This window comes from Ruditapes philippinarum, unplaced genomic scaffold, assembly GCF_026571515.1.
Source record: "Ruditapes philippinarum isolate M1 unplaced genomic scaffold, ASM2657151v2 ctg1642_1_1_1_1, whole genome shotgun sequence".
NCBI classification, from domain to species: domain Eukaryota; kingdom Metazoa; phylum Mollusca; class Bivalvia; order Venerida; family Veneridae; genus Ruditapes; species Ruditapes philippinarum.
In genome coordinates this window covers 126,160-138,429 of record NW_026861943.1, presented here as the reverse complement: position 1 = coordinate 138,429, position 12,270 = coordinate 126,160, and the positions used below count along the sequence as shown (strand labels likewise).

At 31.7% G+C, this 12,270-nt stretch overlaps 1 protein-coding gene across 1 annotated transcript in view; it reads right to left on the bottom strand.

Annotated features, from left to right (window-relative positions):
• The window catches only part of LOC132717438 (MAM and LDL-receptor class A domain-containing protein 2-like), a 149,806-nt gene that overhangs the window by 63,581 nt on the left and 73,955 nt on the right, over window positions 1–12,270 (bottom strand). Inside the window, 19 exon segments of the mRNA XM_060700908.1 lie at window positions 217–363; window positions 595–858; window positions 2,357–2,482; window positions 3,168–3,396; window positions 3,726–3,982; window positions 4,381–4,518; window positions 5,002–5,278; window positions 5,921–6,177; window positions 6,448–6,562; window positions 7,113–7,543; window positions 7,853–7,943; window positions 8,266–8,451; window positions 9,004–9,236; window positions 9,350–9,440; window positions 9,804–10,075; window positions 10,380–10,523; window positions 10,886–10,975; window positions 11,593–11,677; window positions 11,943–12,199. Coding sequence (XP_060556891.1) covers window positions 217–363; window positions 595–858; window positions 2,357–2,482; window positions 3,168–3,396; window positions 3,726–3,982; window positions 4,381–4,518; window positions 5,002–5,278; window positions 5,921–6,177; window positions 6,448–6,562; window positions 7,113–7,543; window positions 7,853–7,943; window positions 8,266–8,451; window positions 9,004–9,236; window positions 9,350–9,440; window positions 9,804–10,075; window positions 10,380–10,523; window positions 10,886–10,975; window positions 11,593–11,677; window positions 11,943–12,199 — 3,690 coding nt within the window.

Sequence of the window (12,270 nt, the reverse complement as noted above, 5' to 3'; positions counted from 1 at the left end):
TACAATATCCTGGACAAATACAAGACTCCCAGTTTTTTTCTGAAAAGAACTTTATAATATTGACATTTAAACAACACAACATATAATGGACTCAGTTTGCCAGTTACAAAAATAAACATATTATATACAGCATATATAATTTTATATGTCAATGTGGCATGTATTTATGTTAAATACTTAAAATATTATTTCACTAATTGGTTTTATTATTCTTACCATTTGAACTCATTGTTGTATGGTCAAAACTAGGTCCAGTATTAGAACTGGATGTACGTCCTTTCTGCCTTGTCCAATCAAAGTTGTCTGTCTGATCCTGTACCCAGTTACATAAACCATTCTCAAATGTGCATGATGTCACTGGAGCTGGAAGCAGAAACATTAAAATTGAGCTGTGTCATGAAAAAACCATTGTAATGTGTTTGCGACCAGCATGGATCCAGACCAGCCTGCGCATATCATGCTCGATATCAATTTATTTTACTGTCTAAAGATGTATGATTTATTATTGAAAGTGCTAAGGCAGAACTTCATTTAATACTGGATAACCCAGAAATGTCTTTTTTACATTTTATTTATGAATATATATATACTAACTTGCAGTTGTAAACGATGTAGGTGAAGGAGTGGAGCCTGTGGGTTGTGATCCACAAGTACCTGCAACTACACTGATATCATCTAGGGCAATATCACCATTAAAGTTATTTCCTCTAACACCTTCAAACAGGATGTAGAAATTCTGTGTAAATGACAGAGTTGCCTGCCCCTTGATCCATACATCACCTTTGTTACCACTGACATTAAACAATGTCTGTTGTGGTCCGAGGCTACTCATCAGATAAACATTCAGATCACCGATACCTGTAAAATGAAATTACAATCTTTAAAACTTTTTAACATACTGCATTCAGAACTTACCCAAGTTTGATTTTGGATTTCAGTTAAAGATACACATAAACTTGCTGTGAACAATTAAAAGATACTGTATACTGCCATGGTATTATTATTAATGAAGCTTAAACAACATAGAAATCTAGAGTTTGTACAATTGGACTACATACATTGTACTAATGAACAGTTCAAATCCATGCCATGTTTTCAAGAAAGTGTATCCCACACTGAACATGAATAATTAAAGAAGAAATTAAGAAGAAAGTTCAATTCATACATAACAATCAACTGATATACATGTACATGTAATTGTAATACCAGATGAATCCCAATGAAATAACAATAAATTAAACATATATTCAGCAGCTATACATCCTTGCATGAAAATAACCACTATGTACCTGTGTTTCAACAATTTACAATCAAATCAATGACATATACATCCAGGGCCTTTTTACCCTTCTTTGCTGTAGCCTGTATCAGGCTACTTCCCCAAGCCAAATTACTACCTTTTTTCCCCAAAAAACAGTCTAAAATTCCCCTTCTGGCAAATATTTCCCCTTTAACTGAAGAATAAAACTTGTAAACAAACTTTCTTGTTTTAAAATAGATAATTGTTTTGTCCAATGAAAGCTAATAATTCAATAACCCAATAGAGGGATACCTTGATTTAATACAATTGATGTTAACTCAGAGCCTCAGTCTGAGTTTGCAACTTTCTAAAAACAGCATGGGAAATCCCTGCTGCCTTATTTTTTAGTGCACATGTGATTTGTTACGACAATATGGCGACCGATACGATGTCACTAATGTAAACAATGTCACAGAACAAGAAGAAAATACGATTGAGTGACGTTTGTAATTGTTTATTAAAAATTGGATGAATTGATGACCTTGTTAGTTGCGGCAAGCCCATGTGTCCGAGTAGCACAACATGCCTAACTGTCGGAAATAGCGAGCCTAGCACATCAGTGCCAGTAATACAGTGTAAACTGATAATAATGTACCCTCTGAATCAAACCAAGAACCCTCACATGACCAACGTAAAATACTATAAATAGGAAATATGAGTTAATATAAAGGGGCAATAAATTGATCTGTAAAAATGTCTTTTACTCCTGTTGGACAGAAAGCTTAGTACTATAAATTGTGATTGGAGGAAGATATGCAAATAAATTATGATATTCCCCCGAAATGTGTGAAAGTATGATATTTTCCCCAAAAGTGTGAAAATCGCGCATTTTTTCCCCACAAAAAGGGCTAGGGCGCCTTCCCCAAAACTAGTGAAAAGGCCCTGACATCAATAAAATACATAAGTTTCAATATATAAACATTGTCAAAATCAACATAAAACAATATAATTAAGTGTACAAGTTAGCCATAACTGTGCTCTTTTAGCATTCTTAATAGACATTTTTCATTCAATGAATTATTTTGATTAAAAGCCATAACAAAGGCTATATTTTACCTTGTCCATACATATTGTACCAGAAAGTTAAACATGATCCTGTAGTGGGTGTTAACTGATCACTCTTCAACCATGCCTTATCTCCAACTTTCCTGGGAGCACTTGTCTCAATAAATACATAGTAACCTAAAATATATATATAATCATTTATATCATAAAATGCAGCATAATGGTCTACTTTATATATCACATAAAGATTAAATAAGTATTTGTAAGACCGTGAGTAATATAAATCTTCTCAACTCAGTGTTTTTTTATAGAAAAAAGCTGAAATATCATAGCAGTCCATATCTATACATGCTAAAGATCATCAGGTTGGGTAATCTCTATGAAAGTCCTATGGGCCAATCAGGCACAGTTACTGTCAATATAGAAAATACAGGAGTATTGACCTTGTAAATTTGTTTTTCTATATTTGTTACTTCTTCTCTTGATGTTCATTACTATGGACGGATTCCTTATATGACCCTAATTTGTGTGATTTAAATTACCAGATTATTTCATTTCCATAACAAATATTGTTAACGTATTGTTTACGAAAGAGCAGATGTCAATATTTGTGGTTAAATCTTTATTGATATTCATTAAAGTTCATTGTAGGGATCTATCAATTTTTATTAAATATACTAAATACAAAAAAGATGGGAAATAATACAATTAATGATTCTTGTCAATACTTACTAGCTTTATCTTACCTTATTTGCTCACCATTTTTCTTGTAATTATTTGATTACCCAACAAAATTTGTCAAAGAAAATGCCTGTAAGGTAATACAAAAGACTGTAAATACATGAATATATTAAACTAGTACCTGCAGCAGAATTGGTAGTGTGATCATTGTGAGGCCCTGTTGTTGATGATGGGGTACCTCCATTATCTCTTGTCCAGTCAAACTGATCACCTACAGCATTTGTAAAACCACAGAGATCTTTCTCAAAGTTACATGATGCTGGGGCTGCACATGGTCCAGAAGTGACTTTGAAATCATCAATGGCAATGTCACTAGAGAATGTAGTCCCTCTGATTCCTTCAAATACAAGCTGTAACAAACAAAAGCAAACATTATCATAAACCTGTAATATGATAACCGAATACTTACAAAATGTCTTTAGACTTGTTAACTATTATTTTTATGTATCAAAACCTCAATCTAGATGTGAAATAGTGTGACGTAGGCCACATTTTAGTTAAGCATTAACAATGAAATAGGAAATAAGAGAACACCATCAGGATTGAATTACATGAATATTGTTTAGAGAAAATTAAGCTTGTGAATCTTTATAAAATTTCCAGAACAAAGTTTGATAGAACTGCATTTACAACACAATATATTTTCATGAAATTAAAAAAATAAATGTATATATATTACCTGATATGAAATCGAACTTTGAACTGTTGCTGTTCCAAGGATCCACTTGTTTCCTTGGTTACCAGAGATAGTTAAGATGTCTCCAGTTATCTGACCATTAGACATAGTATGAACGATGAGTTTCCCCATACCTGTACCATACATGTGATAGTAAAACTGGACACACTCTCCATTGGTGGCTGGATAGCTGGGTGTCACTATACGTGCCCTGTCTCCAGTCTTCCTCGGAGCTGATGCCTCAATATACAAATAATGTCCTGAAACAAAAAAACAACATGGAAAATTTACTTGTTGCTAGTAAATATTAAGCAATGAGTGAGTTAAGTTTTGTAATCAAAGAAGTTACCTTATTTAAATTTTTTTTTAAATTATAACATTCATGAATATCAATATTTTGTATCAAATCTATTAAAAAGAATTTTATGTGCAAACCTAGTACAATGTTTTCTTTTCTTTACAATTTAACAAAAAATAGACACATTCACAATCACTTCACAGTTCTTATGAACTTTATCTAACCCAAATAACTTCCACGTCATATTCTTTTTTTTTAAAGCATGATGCATCACTTTTGATGGGAAAAAAATTAGATAATATTTGTATGTTAACAATGTCCTTAACTTTAATATAAAATATTGGTATATATGGAATTTACCTTGTCCAGTTTGGAAGGTGTGGTCAGTGGTTGGACCTGTTCCTGAACTTGTTGTCTTGTTGCCATTAAGTGTCCAATCAAAGTTATCTGTTGTGTCCTGTGTCCAACCACAAAGTCCAGACTCAAATGTGCAGGTCTCTGAAATTCATAGATAACAATTGTAAGAATTCTCAATTAATTTTAGATAAATTAAAACAAAACAAAACCCTGAATCATTGATAGTATCTATACCTTTCATAACAAATAACATTTACAAAACGTACTTAAAAATTATGATAAGTTTTAAAAATATCTAGACTATAACTTAATGCAAAAGTGATTAATCATGTTGAAATACTACAAAATTTAATGTTTACTTAGAAATCTTATAAGTCTATATGTAAATAAATATAAAATATCAACATTTTGTTATACCAGCTGCATTAAACACAAAAAGGCAATTTCTTATGACAGTTGCTGACTAAAATAATACAGAATTAAATCTGTTTTTAAACAGAATGTCTCAGAGCAAGGTATTTAAACTATCAAATGGGCTGAAAACTGTGTTTTACAGTTGTGGGCATTTTTCTAACATGGTATTTAACACTTTTATGACAGTTATTTGTTTTAATGTAAACTTACTTGTCTTTGTGATAACAATGGACTGTGAACAGGGTACTGACTCTAGATATACATCATCTACAGCTATATCACCACGGTAACCACCTGTTGTTGTTCCTTCTATCATCATCTTAAAATCAGTTTTACTGACGTAGTTAAGACTTGCTTGTTGCCATTTGTTTCCTTGAGTACCAGATTTTGTCCAGAGTAATGTCTGCTGTCCCCCTGATATACTGTAGATGTTTAATTTCCCTATAGATCCGCCATACATATGATACCAGAAGGAAAAGCATCTTCCCTGAATTAAAAAAAAAGTTTCAATAAGTTAACATGAAAAATTTTTATTCTGATTTTAACAGGATCACTATCTTTATGTAAAAGATCCATACATTTCATCCCCACACTAGCCACTGAGATATACTCTTATGTTTATGTTTACTTTACTTTTTTTTTAATCACTTCATGTAAAAGTAAAACAATATTTTAGTAAGCCCCAAAATGTTTCCTCATTCTATGCATTTATATATACCTAAAAAAATCATATAATAACATTCATCCATTTGATTATATGTAAATAACCTTCAGGATATATTCCAGAGTCTAACAAGCATGAAAACACTACATTTATTTAGAACAAAGCAGTATAGCAGAATGTCTTAAATATAAATATTTTATATCATTTCTTATGAATATTGTTGACACTGATTATATGACCTAGTATAAATGGTTGCAATATGAGATGGTCATATAGCAAACAACCATTTATATACAGCCATATTACCTGTCAAAGTTCTTTCAAATGTACTGAGAAAATAAATGCACAGTTTCTGTCTATATTGAAATAAAAATAAAAAGATAATTAGCAGCAGCTGTGTAACTAAAATCATAAACATCCAGAACTACATTGTTTAAATATACAATGTAAATATGCATTTTTTACCTGTGGAGAAGTGCTAGGTATGATTTGAGTCATCAAATCTGCTTTGTCACCAGGTGTACGCCGCCCAGATGCTTCTATATAAATGTATGATCCTGTCCCATACCCTGATTGACCAGCACTAGTATGGTCTCCTAGAGGACCGGTACCTTGGCTGGAGGTGGAGCCATTGATGCGTGACCAGTTAAACTGATCAGTGGTGCTTTGAATCCATTGACAGTAATCTGAGTCAAAGTTACATGTGACTGTTCCAAGTGATGCTACAAGAAAAATAAAATTAAAATTAACACCATTTAACTTCAGACACAAATGTATTTTTCTTCAAGACTTGTCTAAAATGTATATATTTTCCCTGCAAAATTTATCTATAACACAGCCATTAGACTAGACACAAAAATTGGCAATTGCCTTTAACTTAAGGGAAAAAAATCTAAATTTTGTTTCAGTGATCAATCTTTATTAAAAAAAATAACTATAGAAAAAAGGTCATATGCAGTTTTTGAAGGAAAATGAGATAATTGTAAACTTACATTGACTTGGTTGAGAGTTATCTGGAAATTGTGTACATCCACCATCAACTAATGCTGTATCATCAATAGCAATGTCTCCTCTATAACCCTTCCCTCTAATTCCTTCAAATATTATCTGAAAGATAATATAAATTTGCATAGTTTACCTATAGCAGCCTTTATGTATTCAATGTCTGTGATACACTCATTTCAGACTGATTAAATTATAAAGAAAGTATAAAAAAAAAATCAACATAAATATTAGAATAAATAACGTCTCTCTTTTGTCTTTGTACATAAGAACACTGTCTGTTTGTTACTCATACTCTATAAACAATTACTTTTCTATCTAGAAATACTAGAAATAATGTAATATAACATTCTAAAGAAACTATGGAAATATTCATTTGTAATAACAAGGTCTTAACCAATATTCTGCTGGAACAGAACATGAACTGTCTTTGTCATAAGTATACAGCCAGGTCTCCTGCATATTCATGCACTATGGCCAGGCTCTATACTGTTGGTAGTTCATGTTTTGTATTTTGATGTGGAAATTTCTTAAACTTTAAATGGACCACTCAAAATTCACAGAAGGGCAAATCCATTACACAAATTTAACAAGTAAATGGTTGTGATAGTAAAGAGTGTTATTTCTAATGCATAGACATTTCAGAAGTAAATACCTCATATGGGTTTGATGTATACTGGGAAGTGAGATTGAATGATCCCTGCTCCCAATTGTTTGGATTCAGGTACTCTCCAGACATTGTCCATTTCAATGCTTCCGAGGAGAAAGCTGATGATGATGCGTTGGTCAGAACGTAAACATTGAGAGATCCAATGTCAGCACCATACATGTAGAAGTAAAAGTTGAAACACTTTGGTCCTGACGGTGGATAAACCTTACTGATCAGCCTTGCCTTGTCACCTTTAACCCTAGGGGCACTTGTTTCAATAAACATGTAGTATCCAGAGTTGGTTCCTTGTGTGTGATCTGTACTTGGTCCAGTAAATGAACTGCCTGTTTTGCCACGAGATCTTAACCAATCAAAATCATCCCCTTGGTTTATGTTCTTCCAGAAACATGTATCTTTCTCAAAGTCACATTTGTCTCCTGTACAATTATAAATGTATACATTTGTTTTTAAAAAAGATAATTAGCCTTTAGTCATTGGTTAAAAAAATCTAGATTAAACATATGATCCTATGACATTATAGAAAGATTCACAATGATTTTTATATCAGGCTAAAAAATAATAATTTTTTTTTTCTTCAAAATTTGTCTGTTCAAAAGAATATCAGTGACTTAAAATAAGATTGAAAATAAAATGTGTCTCTCAACATAATGAGCATCAATTAAGTAAGAACCAATTAAATAACAGATAGTTATATCTTACAAATATTTATAACAATTTTTACAAACCTTGTCCACTACAAGCCCCATTTGAGATAGAGACATCATCTATTGCTATATCACCATGGTAACCTTTTCCTCTAATTCCTTCAAACACAATCTGGAAATAAACAAATATTGCTGCATTATCACTTTATATTGCAATTTTCACAGTCTTATTATTACATTGCTTAATTTCAAATGCTTTATTACATTAAAGTAAGCAAGTAAAATGTCAAACCATCCTTTTTCAGACCCACACTTAGGACATGCCATTTTCTATCTATTCTGAACATGCTTGATTCTATAATGTACAGCCCAATTTTAGATTTATTTAATTTAGTTTGCTTTATCTTTATACCTCTACAAATAAGGATAAAACATCAAACTATATAGCAGACCAAGCTCATTATACAAAGCATACAATAATTAATTGTCCATACCTTGTATTGACCACTAGGGTTAGCAGTGACAGCTGCTTGTCTCCATGCATTACCCTGGTTTAGAGAACGTGTCCATATTAGGTTTCTCTTAGAGGGCTGTTGACTGTTAACAAGATATACATTCAGTGTGTTGACATCAACTCCATACATATGTGTCCAAAACTTGAGACACACGGGGGCAGAACTCTAAAAATATAAAGGAAGTATTACACTGATTAAAATCCAGTTATTAATGCTTATCTCTGGGAAAAAATATAAAATGACAAGCAACTTTTAACTAGATAAGCGGTCTTTGGCAGATGCACCCAATTGCCAATCCATCTATAAGCATAGTACTTTAACCATATATTTGACAAAAAGATAATACAGAGCTTATCTTCCATTGCTTGTCATAGCTTTTTTTAAGTACATGTAATAAAAGGCATACTTAAACACTGTCAATGTTGATATGCCTGATGGCATGAAATTAGAAATTTTAATAAGGAGCTTAAAATGCAGTACAAATCTGCAGTTTATTGTAATCACTCTTTCATCATCATTAACAAAACTTTATTTTGAAATTCATAATAAGACTTCTTTAGAAGAGTATGCAAATCTTATCAGATATGTCAATTTCACTATTCAAGAGATGACTAGTAATATATAATATGTTCTATCCTTTAAACAACTTGGGCTTTTAATTCACAAGAAAATCATATTTCTAAACTTTTTATCCTTGTTATGTGTATATATATTAACCTGTGGTGTGTAGTTTGGTGTAGAAATTCTAGCAGTGTCATTTGGTTGCCTTGGTGCTGATGTTTCAATGTAGATATAATGTCCAGTTCGGGTTCCGGTAGTGTGATCAGAAGGTGGTCCTGTACTGGCTGAGCCAGTACCACCAGATTTCCAAGTCCAGTCAAAGTTGGGTGTGTCAGATTGGTCCTGTACGTAGTTGCAAATTGAGCTCTGCTCAAAGTCACATGTCATAGCTGTGTTAGAAATTGAACATGTTGGTTAATGATAAATAAAAAAAATAATCACTTCAATAAAATGTTTTAACAGATATATGAAGTCATATACAAATCATATTAAAGTATCTTACCTGCTTGTTTGCAAGCTCCTAAAGACATTCTGATATCATCTAGAGCAATGTCTCCACGGTAACTGATTCCTCGTAGAGCTTGGAATATAACCTGAAAAGCAGAGTCTATCATCTTTACAAACATAACATTTTTTTCCATTTTTAAAGGAATAACAATGTATTGAAAGAAATGAAAAAGCCTAAAAGCAATGTTCAATTTTCTTGGTTTAACTTCATTTTTCATAGTATATTTAGGCATGTCAGTTACTACATCAATTCACATTTGGTCAATTACTGATCAGCAATGAATAAAATAACTCTTGAAAGAACTTAACATCTATAAAACAACTTATTGTAGATGTTTCTTTTATTGTATCAAAAACTGAATACATTGTAAACCCTACCTGAAAAAATGTTGTTAATTAAAGAAAGGAAATGACATGCTTGCAAACTGTTTAACTGAAATATAGTGTACCTTGTAGCTAGGTGAAGATGGTGCTATTGTAACTTCCCCAAGTATCCACTTGTTTCCTTGGTTACCAGTTTGTTTCCAAATATTGGTTCCCAGACCTTGTACAGTACTTGGTTTCAGGTAGACTAGAAGTGTATTGACATGGGTACCGTACATATGGTACCAGAAGCTAAGACAACGGGTTTGAGTCTCCCGTATGACAGGGCTCTGAAGTATGGCGGTGTCATTTGGCTTGCGTGGTGCAGATGTTTCAATAAAGATATACCAACCATTGGCTGAAAATATTGATAGAATATTGATATGGAGCAAAAAAAAAGTAATATCATGTTAAACTTCAACATACGACTTTTAGACCAATTACAGAAAAAAAAACAAAAAAATAAAGAAAAAAACATACAAGTCTGATTCAATATGAAAATCTCAAATATGTGTGACCATCAGAAACATTAAAACAACAAAAGACATGAAAATGGTGAACTCTGTCTGATTGAGTCCATTTGCATAGAGAAATAATTTGGTTTCAAATATGAAATCTTTAAAAAACGGATGAGAACAGAGTTTATTTAACAATATGCTAACGTTTTCCAGTTGTGTGGTCATTTGTTGGCCCAGTAGATTTGGAACCTGTTGGTCCTTGTGTTCTTGTCCAGTCAAAGTTATCATCTGGAGATTGGGCCCACATACAAAATCCTTGCTCAAAGTTACAGTCATATTTTGTTAAAGCTGAAAATAACACAGATAATCTTTTAAAGCTCTAGATAAAGTAAAAAAAAACAACATTTTCTTTTTCACTGTAATATAAATAATGAATGAAGATTTTGTATTGTTTCCAAACCAACAGGCTGAAACTTGGAAATTCTTTTCCAGTAGTGTGTAACCATGCTAGCTTAAAAAACACCAATTCTATGTATGTGTCATTTCATGCATGATATATATATAATAAACAATTAGGGAAACTGCTAAAACAGTTTTATAAACAAATAAATGAAGATCTTATATAATAAGTGTTTCACATCTTTAAGTTTATCAATACTCATACAGTATATCATTAAAGCAGTATTAGAGTATAGTACAATACTACATACTTGGTGTTGAGCCAACAGTAACTGTGGTAACAGAACCTGGTGTTGTTGACACTGTTGTTTGTCCATTTGGATTAGCTGCTACTGGACTTACTGAAATAATGACATGTCCAGTATAATAGTAACACAGAATAGAATACCATACTATATGGGTACACATTTTATAAGTTTATATTAAACATACAATTACCATAAAGTTCATTTTAGCACATTTTTAAAGTTTAACAGAGTAACTCCTTTTGTTAAAAAGAAAAAAAACAAAAACAACAACAAAAGAAAAACAACAAAAACAGTGACAAAAACAAAACACTACAGTACTACATGTACATATAATTTTTTTTTTAAATTGGACTGAACTAGTGAAATCATTTTTAATAAACAGAAGAGACAAACCCTTTTGTTTGTTATTTACTATAAAAGAATTAGAAATATCATTAGATTAAAGTTGTTATATATTCATGCATATATATTGTTGTAAAAATTAATCTAAGAATGAAAAGAAATAATTCACAGTGTTTACTGTATAAGAACAGGATTCATTATACATGTATGTCTACCATGTTAACTGTGAGAATAAGAAATATATTGTATATTATTCTTTTCTTACTGAATAATAAATATCCATATTCCTTGTTAATTAATATAAAAACAAAAGGAAGTATAAGGATTTTATTCCTTGTTCATTAAAAGAAGTATAAATGCAGACATACTTGAACAAGAAGATCCTGTAAATGAGATATCATCTATTGCCAAATCACTAAGGTAGGAGCTTCCTCTAACACCTTCTATTACAACCTATAATGTCAAAAGAAATAATCAACATAAAGCTTCTTCCATAAATAGTAATCCAACATTTTGAAAGGCAAATTAAAAATGGCCAGTCAACATCATTCTAAATGTTCCAGTAAGTTCTGTCATTTTTTTTTATAAAACAACATAAATCTTATTCCAGTAATGATTGCACATATTTTTCAACATAATGAGACCCCCTCCCACAAATGATGTACATATATTTAAATGCATTATTATCAAATATAAAAAAGCATTTCTATTTAAATACCCTGTACGGTTTGCTACTTTTAATTCCAATTTGACCATTTTGCCAGGTTTGTACTTGACTGTCGCCGGTAAGCCTCCACAATGTCTGGTTTGTTGTGCCGGTAACCAGATATACTGACAGCTGACCAATACCAGAACCATACATGTGGTACCAGAAGTTCATACAACTACCAGTTGTTGGATTAAACTGCTGGGTTGTAACACGTGCTGTATCTCCCTTTACTCGAGGAGCACTTGCCTCGATAAATATATACTTCCCTAAAAGGATATACAATTAATAATAATAATCATACCTTTCAACAATTTTTTTTTTTCAGAAATGTGAAAAA